This window comes from Galleria mellonella, unplaced genomic scaffold (genome assembly GCF_026898425.1).
Source record: "Galleria mellonella isolate WM207_F2 unplaced genomic scaffold, CSIRO_AGI_GalMel_v1 utg223, whole genome shotgun sequence".
NCBI classification, from domain to species: Eukaryota; Metazoa; Arthropoda; class Insecta; order Lepidoptera; family Pyralidae; genus Galleria; species Galleria mellonella.
In genome coordinates, this window is record NW_026442042.1 from 1,552,547 (window position 1) to 1,567,324 (window position 14,778).

Genomic DNA, 14,778 nt, shown 5'->3' on the forward strand with positions numbered 1-14,778 from the left:
TTCCGATGGATGATAGCTCTACCCATTAAACTTTTTATTAGATGTACTTTTGAGGACCAAGGTCTATAACCTGTTTCTGTATTAGATATTGCTTTGTTTATTTTATCCTTCACAGCCAAACACTTTATTTAATGGATGCCTGATAATTATTTTATTTCAGGTTTATGCAAGATTCCTTGCCAAAGATCACGATTCTGGCCGCGTGTCATACTTCGTGTCTCGGCGTACTTGGCTCAAGGTGACCGAACTGGTGTTGTCACTGATGCGTGTATCAGACCCACGCATCGCGTCACTCCGGGGCCGCGTCTTGCAAGGAAGAAGCACTGGTCGGACCGAAGTCCAAGTGTTGTCCCCAATCACTGGTAAACTTCCTGCTTATTTATAATTTCGATACATTTTAAAATCAGGTCCAGAAAAATAACTTAGTGTAGCTATTTAGTCCTTATCATTATAAAAAAATATACTCAATAGGATAAATTTAATACTACGTTAGCGGATAATTAGATAAACCTAATAATTGATCAATTATGTTTATCAAAAGATGAATACCATATTTATGAATAAAACAACATAAAGGTAAATTTACATTGCATCAGTTATTAGCGTCGGTGTCAGCATAAAAATATTCAATGGGAATTTTCGAGTCAATGCTGACGCGACAGTTCTGTTCTGACTTATAATCAATTACCGCTATAATAGTTAGCGGGTTAACATTGATCTCTCTAGAATTTGGAGTTAATAACTGACCCAATGCAAACCTGCATTTGTTATTGACTAACTTATACTCACGGCTTCATTCATGTATATATTTTACTGTGATTGATCAGGATAAATAGTAACCTGTGTCCTTCCTCATGCCATACATACACACACACATGTATAATATATACGAAATATATTTTATACATGTATATCAAATTTCTTGAGGATTGGTTAAAGCGTTAAGAGGTAATATACCAACAAATCCACATTTATAATATTAGTAAGGATTAGGATATTAACAATCTATTCTTGTACAGGTCGTGTAATAGGTGTCCGTGAAGTGCGAGTAGTGAATGATAAGGTGTCAATCTCGCGGTTGCTAGTGCGAGTTATCTCTGGTCTTCAGCTTAACATATCTCCTGATTCAGCCATAGAAAATGGATATGTATCAGAAACCACAGTTACAAGACGCCTTACCGCACAATATCAGGTGAGCCAACGTAATACTAATCTCCTTATATACCTACTTACTTGGTATTTGTTTATTAGAACGCTCAGGATATATAGTTAAAGATTTTAGACTTATTTCTTTAATTTGACAAATAGAAGGAGGTGAACCATCATCATTCATTTCGAGCCTATCGCTGTATCTCGCATTACCCTTATTTCTAATGGTATTTTACAATATCAGAATGATAGTCACATAATTAAATCGATACAAAATTTTTGGTGTTGTTTAGATTTCGGACTTAAATGTTTAAAATTCAAATAATCTTTTCATACACGCTCGCCGGTTACGGGTACTTTTAATTTAGGCCTTCTTCAGCATGTCGCCTATTTGATCGCATTACGTCCGTCTAGGGCGGCCCCTTAATGTAATGTTATTTAATTGTAAAATTTGTATTTTAGGAAGGCCTACTCGACATCGACATGGAGTTCTCAGATGGTAGTCGCACAGCATTGCGAGACGTCGCAGTATCTGACTATTATCTGCTAGTGGAGAGTCTAGACCCTGAAGTGGTGGCATTTGCACCCATGCTGGCCTCGAGGCACCCAAGAGTTATAGCTGTTGGTGAAGGTGCATGTTTGCAGATTTTCTTTTTAATAATTTTAGCAATTTTATTATAGGGGAATATAATAAATACACTAGACTTCATTATGCATAAGTTTCATCATCCTATTTTATGAAAATTATAAGTAAAGATGTTAACAGCAAATGAATATTATTAAGTTTTTATATAGATATAACAAAATTAATTGTAACAACATACACTCAATAATCAAGCTACTTTTTCTTAATATTCATTAGAAGGTACCTATCTATAAAAAGAACATGTACATGAGTTTTTAAAAAGTATAATGTATTTTTATTAATAAACACGTAGTGAGAAATATGTTGTAAGATATAATAAGATTTTTAACCACAAACTACTGACTTCAATCGTGATAAAATTAATATAGAACCAACACCAATATAGAATAAACCTTATCAATTGATAAAAGAATCATCAAAATTAGATCAGTATTGGTGAAGGTATCGCCTAACGTACACACACAAAAATACTGACACATTATGGACCTGTTTCTTACTAAAGTATTAACGTTATTATCTATAGGTAGCGGTGAACTCCTACGAGTTACTCTTCTAACACCCGAACAATGTCGCTCGGGACCACTCCGAAGAGTCGCTCTCCCGGGGAAAGGAGATGCCAAGACCCCAGCCAATATTAAAAATATACCTGGAGCTTTGGCAAGCGCAGCTGCGAGTGTAGATGTGGATTTTAGTGGCGGGGATGTTCCGCAGAGACCTGATACTCCGCAGAATGATGACATTATGGCGCGAGGTGGCGTTAGAACTGGAATGGCCGATCTTAGCGACGTTCTTAAAGGTAAATAATGATGAGGTAATCGTCTTACAGGTGTAATAGCTTAAATTGTTCGAATTAAATTAATAAATGAACTTTTCAAAATTAATTGTCTATGTTTGTGCTTTTATATACTGATTGCGTTTGGTTTCTCATAGTATAAGTTCAACTTCCAATTGATAAATTCAGTACCTAATGAAAAATATCATTAACAAACCAAATTCACCCGAAAGACGATGTAATGGCTCCGGTGTAAATATTAATGTGAGCAAATCTAAAGCTAGCGATCATCACAACAACAACGGTCGATAATTGCATCTGACTACCCTATATACTCATTTTGGCTATCAACATATTATTATTTTTATATTTAATATTACATTATTGTCTTAATGTGAATGGTAGGTTTGCATATGCAATTTTTGATAAAGAATTATACTCTTCAGAAATGTTACGAGCATATGTGGGAAAATCTTTTGCATGGTTGTGTTAATTTTGCCTATAAGTGTCGTAAACAATTCTTTAAGGATCTTGTAAGTCCTTTTCCGGTAGTCGAGTACAAATAAATTTATGTTTTAAAGGATTCTCACCCTTCAAAGATGAGAACAACCACGAGCCGACAGTGCAGGCGCAGCAGTACGGTTCCATCTTCCGAAGCAACTCCGCCGTGCATCCCCGGCACCCGCCTCCGCATATGACGCCCGTTGAAATTGGTCAGTATATATATAGTATATTTACTAAGTATAAATTAATCTTCCTAAAAAACTGGCAAAAGAGTTTATTGATAGATACGTCTTCACTGCCATGAGCACAACAAATAATAAGATGCGTTACGTCGCCGTATTGTTCAATTTCTTTCGCACGAAAATATATCTATGATTTGTTTCGTTTGCAACTAAAGGTAATAAATACCTATAATAATAAGCACAGTAAAGGTAGCAACTGACTTATATAACTTACGATGTATTATTATTATCATCTTTTATAACTTTGTTTAATTGTGATGAAATATCTATTTGAATATTATCCAGCAACTTATTTGAAATTTTATTTTTCAGGAATGTACGTTTTACTCGGTGCATTCTGCTTCGCAATTGTGGTAAGTAATTTTCATAATAATGTTATTTATTTAAAATAAATACATATAAATATTCCTTTTTTTTAGCAACTTAGAATGACAAACAGATGGTTCACCTGATGGAAAATGGTAACCGTCGCCTATAGGTATGAACAGTACCATGAACATAACAGAGTATACTGTGTATGTATATATATTTTTGAACATCTACTATATGTCATAATAGTAGATGTTGAGTAATTTTAAAGGTAGAATGAAATAGGGAATAGATATGTAAGGGAAGTTAGATATGGATGTCTGTCGATGCCCACTCCTACGTCCACTAGAAAATTATCTGATATCTGTTATTAGTTATATTAAAAGAGAAAATTTTTCTAATAGCCATGCCAATTCCTATTATAGCAATTCCATTAAATATTTTGTCTACTACATCATTACCTCTCAAAAGCACACTCACATGAATACATTGTAATGATTTCCAGGTGTTCGTAGTGTCATGCGTAGTGTACGCATCACGGCTCAAGCCAGCTGGCAATGAAGGGGGCGCTACCGTCGGACGTAGTATGCCGGCATTGGTTGAAGGTGGGAGATTACAAGTAGCCGGCCTTGTTGGTACCACTCTTGGCTTGGCGAGAGAGAAACCGTCTAGGGAGTCAACGACTAACGCCCATGATTGGGTGTGGCTAGGTAAGTTTGGTTGAGAATCTTAATTTAATACTAGCTGGTTCGGTTAACTTTGTTTTGCTCATTACGGATCAATTATTTCATGTCATATCTTTAAACTATTTTAAATTGTGTGATGGGTTTCTGAGATTAATGTGAATTTTTATATAATTTAATTCAATTTTTATATAATAGTAGCTACATGCCGCGGCTTCGCACGCGTATATAAATTAGTATAAAATTACATTCAAATTTGTCCAGTGGTTTTTGCGTGACAGAGTAACAAGTCGTCCAATACATATTCAATTATTTTGTGTTTATAATATTAGTAGGATATGCAAATAAGAATATAAACAGCTTTTATTTTTCTACATTTGATAGATTTTTAACAAACATGTTCACTAAGCACTTTAATTTGCTACTTCTTCTTGTTCAAATATACTGTAAATCAACTTCTATTAATAACTGTGAGCTCTTATATGTAGAGACTTTTTCAATTTTACTAACAGAACAGAGTATTCCACTCACGACCTTGACATATTTTTATATATGCCTACAAATTATATTAAAAATATACAAATTTTAGGACGAGCAACAATCGAACGCAACGGCAACCGTCACCCCGCGAACCGCAACTCCACACAACCCGCAGAGAATAACGGAAATGGCAACCATGAAATGCGTATCACTGCCAACCCTCTCAACTACAATTACGTGGATCCTGATGACGCGATCAAAGATAATGGAAACGTAATGGTTACCAGTTTCGATAATCCAAACTCGATAGAATTACCATCGCAGAACGATAAAAGGGAGAAGGTTATCGATTCAACCACGTATTGCAAGAAACCAGCTCGACACACTCGTCAGGCGTCCGGAGATGGTCATTGGCAGTAAGTAGTACAATTAATTTAATAGGGGGAAAATTATATCTCTATATCATACTACTGTCCTTAATTATTAGAATACTTACTTACAAGTTATCTTTATATTTGAAAATATAATTAATTTTGAAATTTTCGCTACTACTAAAATTAGACATAATATATTATTTATCAATATTTATACGATCACTACATTGAAAATTACTAGCTTTTAACCGCGACATCATTGGTGTAATTGTAAAATGTTTACTGATCGGGACAAAAAGCCTATGTCCTTCTCCATCCCATACAACATGTGTATACCAAATTTCATAGTTATCGATTAAGTCGTTAAAGCGCTTTTGATTATTAATTTAGTTCGATTGTTACTTTCACATTTATAATATTAGTAAGGGTAAGGATATTCAATGAACAAGTAATCACTGTGTACCTAATGTGTAGTGTGATACCTAAGAATATCAATTTAAGAATATTTATTTATATTTAAATCAAAACAAATATAGTCCACTTGGTAGACCGAATAAGTTCTGTCAAATGATAATTTAATAGCAATATTGTATTTGAGAAAAATTATAGAATTTAGATAATTAACATTTTACACACTGTATAACAGTAACTGAGGTATAATTTAATACTTTCGGACTTCAGGGTGGATGCTTCCAATCAAGATGACTACCGACCTCCGGTGCCTCCGCACAGAAACTCATCGACGCCCCAACCGCAGCTGCCCGTCCCGCCACGAAACCCGAGCAAAGTAAGCCAAAATATTATTGGAATATATCAACAACAAATTTGTTAGGTATCTAATAAATACACTGTTTCTTTTAGATTTTACCCGAAGCCGTCATGCCACCAACTAGACGGAGTCACTCCAGGAACCATCATAAAAGGCACGATCGCGACCACGAGTCTTCGAAAAGGTCTCCCGAACATGGCCGCCGCTCAGACCGGTAATTTCAACAACACATTCAGATATTTATAATTTGATACTATTGCGAGTGACTAATATGATATCTCTCCTTATGAATACACACCGTCGCCTATAAAAACAAACTGCCACCGAGTCATGGCTCATGTTGTTCTATTTCTGGGAATTAAAGTATCCCTCTGACACTTTTTTGATCGCAATTAAAGAAAGTTTTAAACTTTAATTTATTTTTTGTATTATTGAATAATTTTTACGTATATACGGTACATCAATCATGGGCCAATTCAGAAGTTTTTTTTTTCATTGAAAAGGCTTAGTTAAGGAATTTTATTTTTTTGGAAATTTTCAATTATCCTACTTTTTTTATAAATTTGTGCATACTTTGGTTGTTTTAGAATTATTGATTTGAACAAAGTTGATGCCCCGTACCTGTCAAACCGAGATATGAAAGACTACAAGCGAGAACAGAACCCCATGCATCACAACGACATTGGCGACAACCCCGTGGAAAAGCTGACTAATAAGGAAGACTGCGCTAGACTGTTCGAATTCGACAACGACGCTCCGCTCGTAATGGAGAACAAGGACTACAGAGAGATAGTGGGTCTCAACAGAGGTACCGATGACTCGAGACGCACGTTCGTTAAACCGCAGAGTCCCGACTACATGCACGATTCAGGAATAGGTACCTATTCTGATTGCTATAACCAGTAAATAGGCATGTTTACTTTAATGAGACCAATAATTATTATAAGTATTTGATTTCTTTTCAGGACTACCTGAGTTGCAGATGAGGCATAAAACCAGATCGAAAGAGCCGAAAGGAAACTTCGTAGAAGCTCAGACTAAAGGTTAGTACTTTTTAGAAATTTTAAAAATGTGTTTAAGTAATATACGATTGGTATCCATCGACTTCTTGTGTTTAACATTTGAGGTTGTCACTTTAGTGAGGGGGCGCCCTATGCTCTACTTGCTTGTACAGAATAGCCACTCAAAAATATTTCGTTCCTGTTGGATATAAATTTTTCCAGCAGTGACTAATCCATTGTCACTTCAAATTTATTGAGGTTATGTAATCTCTTCCGCTTCTAGTATTATGGTTCTATTGGTCACTTCAACATCTGTTACCATTTTATCGATTAATACTTACACCACATACTAACTTGGTGACGGTATTTGTTCAGGGAGCAGTTCCCCAGAGGTAAAACGCGCCACAATCGTGGGCAACCCGATGTACTCCCGGGGCGGGGAGACACGGGAGGACGGTGAACCGCGTGCTGACGGCACCGAGGCGCTTGGCCTCGACGACCTACACATGGACTACAATCAGATCATGCACTATTTCCACAACCTCAAGGTATAAACACACACCGTCCCACCATGCTTCTAGTGTAGATGTTGCTGTCGCTTGCATCGGTAACGTTACCAGCTCCGTCACCGGTCACCGCCGTCCTATGCGGTTCTATCATTACGTGTTTCGATGTTCGATGTGTCTACCTACTCTCTTATGAACTATATACAGCCTACATTTTGATGCGTTTAAAGTGGTACTAGCATAGTTTTGTATCAGTACTACTTACTATACTTTTTATACAAATATACATATATATGCCGTGCAGTATTATAATTAATATAGGTACTATTAAGGTTCTAACTTCTTCACTATCCTGCAGCAAACTTTAATCTTAAGGCAATTGCCTGCATTGTGGCACCCCTCACCTATAATTAGTCGACCAATCATTACTTTATCATCAAAGTAGAATGCTAGACGGCAGCTATCATTAGCCTAGACACTAGACAGTAGTGTAATCTTCACTATACTTATAAAAACATTCTATTACAATATACATTAACTGGTAAAATCTGACTTATGCCCGTTTTCAAATTTTTCGCAGGAATCAAACGCCTGAGTAGAGCAGATCATTGCAAAGATCCGGCAGATATTGTCTACGTTTAAATATCAGCATATCATCAAAGCTCCTCCAATCGACGTATACAATGTACCCACTGATACGTCCCGGCCAACCGAGCTCGAGGGCAACACCATTGACACGCACAACAACAATAACACGTATTCGACAAACGATGCGCCTATTTATGAGAACATCAACAACGGTAATGTCGTTGCACCCACACAAATGCTTTGCGACTCGATCGCTCATAAAAATAATTTTATGAAAACACAACTGAAATTCTTGTTGGAGCATTTGAGCGAAGCTTACGAATAAACTTGTTGTTGACCGTCAAGGTATTGCCCTCTACAATATGTGTCTAAATGTGGATCCTTGCAGTGATCAGAAACGAAAACATACACAATGTAACTGTTAACTGTTTTATACATATATTATCATATAACGTATTTACTCTAGTCATCTACAAAGCTGCACATATTTAAGTACCTAATAGTAATAATTGTGTGCATGTAGTTAATACTCATTACGTCAATGGTTATAATAGATTTATATAAAGACACTGTTGTTTTATCTGTATATTAATTGATATATTTATTCTTTAAATTACGGGCTAACCTTTTCTCTTAAACCCAACATATTCTTGCGGACCTACACCAAATAAGTATATACATTGACGCTGCCACAATATCCCAATACCAAATACAAATTAATATTGCATTTGTTCTAGATTTGTAAATATTTTTCCATTAGAAGGTAAAAATGCTACCTCACTTTTGTCTAACTTATAGCTTAGCTTATATCTGTACGTATCATTCTGCAAACAATTTAAGCAAACAGTAACATATGTTATAACAAAATATTCCACTTAGAAGGCAAATATTGTTTATCCTATCTCTTCAGAATGGTAATATATAAATAATAAATAGGTATTAAGACTGCAAATTGCCAGTGTTTAGGGAATTAATCATATTTTAGTAAGATTAGATTGTAAGGCACAGAACTAGTCAAATATATTATAATCTGAGCTAATTGTTTGCTCAATTCTGTTATTTATACTGTTTTTATTATCTCAACCAATGCATTCTTGATGGATCATGTTCCTCTGTTATGTACCACCGCATTAATTTACGTTTGTAATTTAATATTTAATAAAGACATTTAATTGCAAAGATTATATTTCAATTATGTATCGTTTAATATTGTAATAATATAATTGTGCATTTTGTTACAAGTGTATTACAGGAACTATAATCTCAGATGTTACCTATTTATAAGAGGTTAATAATTATATATATAAAAAAAAAACTTTATAATGCCAGAATATGAAAATCAACATTAGATATATTGTATGTTCGTCTATTATACTGCATACCTGATTAATGATTAAATAAATATTGACCTCATATAAATAGTCGGTTATCAAATCGCGTATTGTATCTTGAACATAGCAATGGTTTTTAACTTGTGATAAAATGACTGCTAGGGAACGATTTAATGTGCAGTCGATTTTATAAATAAAAAACCCATATCATATATGAATCTAGCGCTTGTATGATATTGTAAACACTGTATTAATTTATTGAAGATGTACATTGCATTTACTCGTAAGTTAGTTACTTAGGCTTTGTAAATATTGTTATGACGTTATATAATTTATAGGTACGGAGATGACAATGCAGAAATAGATAATAAATGTGTTAGAGTCGCTTAACATAATATGGACCGAGTAGAATTGCACACAGTATGGTGGAATGTCTGTTACAGTGGTACACTAAATAGTAAATGTTTTGATCTTGTAATTGTGTATTAATGTGATCTTAAATAGAACAAAACAATGTCAGAAAACTATATAGTAATATTTAGCGACAGTTGGGGAGTACAAAAGACGTTTTGCGACGTTTTCTGTACTGATCAACTAGTATTAGCAAAACTAAAACATGATAATCTATAAAACACTGATAGCGTGTTATTTGGCTTTTGTCGTTAGGTTAGGGAAATCACAAGATACTAAGTACTCTACGCTGTAGTATTTGTTACTGTAACATTTGTTTTTTGTTGAGTTTTTGCCATAGTATTTAAGAAAGGAGTTTATAATTATTGCTACAAGGTTTATATACATGTATGCAAACTGAGGCTTGTCACGAAAATCCTTTCATAAAATATCAAATTTAATAAACCATTATTAATTAATCTCGTGGTTTTATTTCTAAAAAGAGATATGTTCAGTTTTGTCACATTACCTTATTTAGATACCTGTACTACTATTAACTATTTCGCATGTAGGTACCAATTTTTTAAAAAGGTCTAAGATCATAGTTGTCAATAAAAAATAATGTGTATGAGAAATGTCTATCGCGTATGAATAATTTTCTCATCAAACGCTGCGTGTTTGAGTAATTTCATGACTGTTGGTCAAAAGTTAGTAAAGTACACAGGGCCTATATGTCAAAGACTCTGTTTCTGAATGCGCCACAGTAAGCTATTTCTTTATTCGAAATTATGAGTCGCTGGGTCAGAATAAAGAAGTATTCGCTTTGTACCAATACCCCAAAAAATATCTTTTTATTGTGTCTAACAAAATCTGACTTTCCACAGAATTTTGTGAATTTATAGACATTATTCTATTATATTATATGGCTGACATCCCATTACTATAGTAATGGGATGTCATTCAATGGGATGGGATTTAATTCAATAATAAGTCAGTTAAAAATATTTTTAAAAACAAACTTTTAAAATGTAACCACTATTTTGCAGACGCGGTTTATTTTTATCCAGTTTGCTAGATTAAACCTAGACAAATTAATATACATTGCAAGTTAAATTAAATTTGTAAAAAAAAGCATATTAGTTGATATATCATAAAATAAACCGCCATTACAATAAAACTTCGATCTCTTATGTAACTATTATATTTGAACTAAATATTTATATATAATATAAAATTATGAAATATTTACAAATATTTACCATACCACACATGATCAAATGGTGATAGCATCCTATGACAACCTCCCATGTTATTTTGTATTATATATTTCATAGTATAGTAATTCTGGTTATTTTCTTCTTTCCATTTCTCATTATGTGCTTTTTTCTCCAGTATTTCCTGGGATACAGGTTCTGCCTTAAATGGTAGTCTTTCAGCTACTATTTTTAACATATTATATACCTAAAAATTTTTAGAAGTATTATTAAAATATGAAAATCGTGTATTTTTTATGTGAAAACGCGACAAACTAGCATCGCATGATTCACCTGAAGGTAAGTGATTATCCCAATAATGATTGATTAAAAAATTTTGAAGTATGCGAGACCTAAACCCACGCTTTCTACACCATGCCAGGGCCAGTGCTATTATCAGCATGACTTTAATTTGTATTATTCTTGGTATTTTCTATAGGTGGTGTCATGCAAAAGTTTTGACACTGAATATATCAAGGCAAAATGTACCATGTATATATAAGTATAATCAAAGAAATTACAATGTATTATGTGTCATAATTACTTTTTTCATTACTAAATGTATGGGATACATAACATACCTCAGCATATTCACATTTGCCACCAACTTCTAAAATCACCCTACCAGCCTTCACAGGAGTCACATAATGATCTATAGCTCCTTTACCTCCACCCATTCGCTGGCCTTGTCCTTTCTTAGTGACAGGTTGCCAAGGAGGATCTACACGCCAAATGGCAAACATTCTTTTTTGATCTAATTTACGAGCGACTACCAGACGTGCCATCTCAAAATGTTCAATACGTAATCTGCCACCACCAGTAGCCTGAAAATACAAATTATAAACAAGATTTAAAAAAAATAATGCTACAATTATATTAGAATAATTGTTAAAAGGAAAATATGTTATTTTGGTCTAACTAAACAACAGACATGTACAACATATCTTTACTTTATATTTAAAACCACTGTTTCAATTTTACAAATTTTATTACATATTATAAAAACTATAAATTTATTGTTGAATATTACTTATATTACAAATATGACTTACTTGTTAATAGTTTATCCTTTTTATTATGAAATTAAGCATTCCCATTGTATTTAGAATAAAGAAGGACTTATGATAGGATTTTATCCCTCTCACATAGACAAAGTTGACACAGCTAGTACAATATATTTTAAGAGTAAAAATAAAAACAATCAGTAAAAATTACTAATATAATAAAATTGTAACTACAGGATGTCTGTATATGGAGGATAATAAGAAAAAATAATGAGGGGCCTTAATAAACCAACAGATGCCGAAACAATAATTTTTTTTTAGAAATTTTGTCTGTTTCTGTATCTTTGTTCTGATATCACACAAACAAAAAAAAAACAAGATAAAAATTATAGTGGAATATAACAACATTGACTAATTGGGGAAAAGTAATTGTCAGTAATGAGATCAAATAGCCCAATAGTTAGCAATATACACCCAGTCCCCCCTGGAAACCGTGATGGCTAATTCTTGTTGATTTCATCATGGTGGGCCAATGGACCTGCATTCATTCTCATCTATCATCTTTCACTGGTGCCTCATCAGTGTATACCAATAGCACGGGCGGAGTTGCCATTCCATTTTTTCCCATTAAAAAAACATTGACTAATTTGGTAATAACTCACAATAACGCCATACTGCTTCAATTGTAGTTGAGTATGTAATGGTTCAGGGCCTCTCATGTACCTTAATCGTTTCTGCATCTTTGGTGGTTTTAAATTTGATGGATACATTGGTACTTTTTCATACACACGAAGCCTTTGACGGTCAGGTATTTCAATGTCTGAAAATGAAATGTAATATTCTTAGATTCTCTAAATCACTTTTATCCATAGAGTTTATAAGGAAATACAGAAAAAGGAGGATATTAAACCAGGACATTCAAAGGATTATTAGCCACACAATGCAGATGTTACTACACTTTGGTAAGCTAAAGTATGATTGCTCTTAAAAGTTATTAACTTGACCTAAATTAATTAAGATGTTTATATTTAATTACTATTGTCACAAAGAGTATACTATGTAGTATAAAATTATATAATGATAATTTATCTTAACACATTTACGCTGACGGTGTGAATGTGAATGCTGCGGCCACCATTTTTTGGCAGCTCCGCTACACCTGTCCTTAGTAGTTGCAGGATGTCGCTGGATGTGCAGGCTGGTGCAGGATCATATTTTGTGATGTAATATGAGTGAGACCCATGATTAGCAGTGGACAAAGGATAAGTTGTTATGATGATAGTGGATTCACTGTTTTGTTATTTTAACATTGTGAGCTTAAAAAATTTATATCAACAGTAGAATACGACTAATAATAATATCATAATACAGTGAATGCTTTATATAAGCAACCTCTCTATAAGCAACATTATTTATATTTTATTTATTCTACTCAGCTTAATAATAGAAATAAGTAAAAATATTTTCCAGACTGTAAAGTATTTTTATACTCCTTTTTCCCCTAGAAACAATTTTTTCTAATAAGATTTTTTTTTTATTTAAAGTGGTTCAAATGAGTTCGATGAGCTTATATAGAACGTTCACTGTACAAAATTGGTGGTGAAACTGTGTAGAGACAAGTTTCATAATATTAGCTTATTATATTAATATTAGCATAAAAAATTATTTACTTACCGTCATAGTTTTTGGGAGGCGGAAAATATTTAATTCCAGCAGATAATGTATGTTCAACATTATTTGGTCGCAATAAACCTAAAAATTAAATTATAAAAAAATTAATCAAGTTAAAACAGAACGTAAATAGAAAAAATGATTTGTTAGATATCAAACAAGCACACACCTAATGACCACTGAAATGATCGTAATAACATTTTTAAAGACATCAATGTGTATTTATTAAAATGAATTCATAGATAGCATGAAATAAATATAAACATGAAATGAAGTTCTTGGTTAAGAATATAATTCAGTTGAGGTTATGTTTAGTGATGTACCGAGTATGGATGATTCGAGTACGGATGATTCGAGTAGATATTTTTTTTTATTATATAAGGGTATTTGAAAATACCAATGCTAATGGTTTACATTGGGTTTTCTCATTGTATTTCGCATATAAAGAATTGTATTTTAACGCATATAATCTGATAAACTAATAGGAATTGGAACTGAATTACTCGAATACGCAATACACAGATTAAAGAGATTAGTATGTCTAAAGAAGCAATGTACATAAGTCGGAGGCAGGGTATACGAATACAGGTTAAGAGAAACGGGTTGATAATAAAAATGCTTAAATATTGTAGTTCTCTTTTATCACGTCTTCATAGGTAGGAAAACAAAGACTAATAATGACAGAATTGTAAAAACATAAAAACAATAGAAATATTAAAATATGAAAGACGGAATATGATGGCCAGTTATATAAAAGACGTATTGTGATGGTCAGTAATACGCCACACAGGTTGAATTCTTAAAATATTCGTATTGTACTCGAGTTGGATAATAATGAGCACATTACTAGTGTTTAAGTAAGTTTTTTGTTTCTCTTTCAAAATTTTATTAATATTTTAAATAATTAGCAAAAGAAAAATTAAATAACCAAAAAATTAAAAATATATTTCATAAAAGTAATGTTCAAGAATGAATTAGTATATGGGAGAATTATTTAAATAAAAAAGCCGGTCAAGTGAGAGTCGGACTTGAGCAACTCGGGTTCCGTACAAAATCATGAAGTATATTTTTTGTAATATAATATACAAATTTACGGTTTTCATTAT

General features: G+C 33.1%; 2 protein-coding genes across 3 annotated transcripts in view; one reads left to right on the forward strand and one right to left on the reverse strand.

The window, feature by feature from the left end:
• The window catches only part of LOC113517409 (transmembrane protein 132E), a 96,004-nt gene extending 85,781 nt beyond the window's left edge, over positions 1–10,223 (forward strand). The window contains exons 8-21 of one of the 2 annotated variants that reach the window (XM_052894664.1): positions 161–362; positions 1,020–1,192; positions 1,612–1,780; positions 2,319–2,591; positions 3,149–3,280; positions 3,626–3,666; positions 4,128–4,332; positions 4,895–5,201; positions 5,841–5,946; positions 6,021–6,142; positions 6,516–6,805; positions 6,894–6,971; positions 7,305–7,477; positions 8,016–10,223. In XM_052894664.1, coding sequence (XP_052750624.1) covers positions 161–362; positions 1,020–1,192; positions 1,612–1,780; positions 2,319–2,591; positions 3,149–3,280; positions 3,626–3,666; positions 4,128–4,332; positions 4,895–5,201; positions 5,841–5,946; positions 6,021–6,142; positions 6,516–6,805; positions 6,894–6,971; positions 7,305–7,477; positions 8,016–8,030 — 2,286 coding nt within the window. In that variant the 3' untranslated portion in view covers positions 8,031–10,223. The remainder of the gene's footprint in view (positions 1–160; positions 363–1,019; positions 1,193–1,611; positions 1,781–2,318; positions 2,592–3,148; positions 3,281–3,625; positions 3,667–4,127; positions 4,333–4,894; positions 5,202–5,840; positions 5,947–6,020; positions 6,143–6,515; positions 6,806–6,893; positions 6,972–7,304; positions 7,478–8,015) is intronic. The other variant, XM_052894665.1, reaches the window with a different exon arrangement.
• Positions 10,224–10,929: 706 nt separating this feature from the next.
• Positions 10,930–14,007, reverse strand: LOC113517500 (39S ribosomal protein L16, mitochondrial). Its single transcript, XM_026902184.3, has 5 exons — positions 13,842–14,007; positions 13,676–13,753; positions 12,664–12,821; positions 11,579–11,821; positions 10,930–11,205 (listed from the first exon to the last, which is right to left on the reverse strand). Exons 1-5 carry the CDS (start codon positions 13,882–13,884, stop codon positions 10,990–10,992), a joined length of 738 nt encoding a protein of 245 aa, XP_026757985.2. The 5' UTR covers positions 13,885–14,007; the 3' UTR covers positions 10,930–10,989.
• Positions 14,008–14,778: the final 771 nt, after the last annotated feature.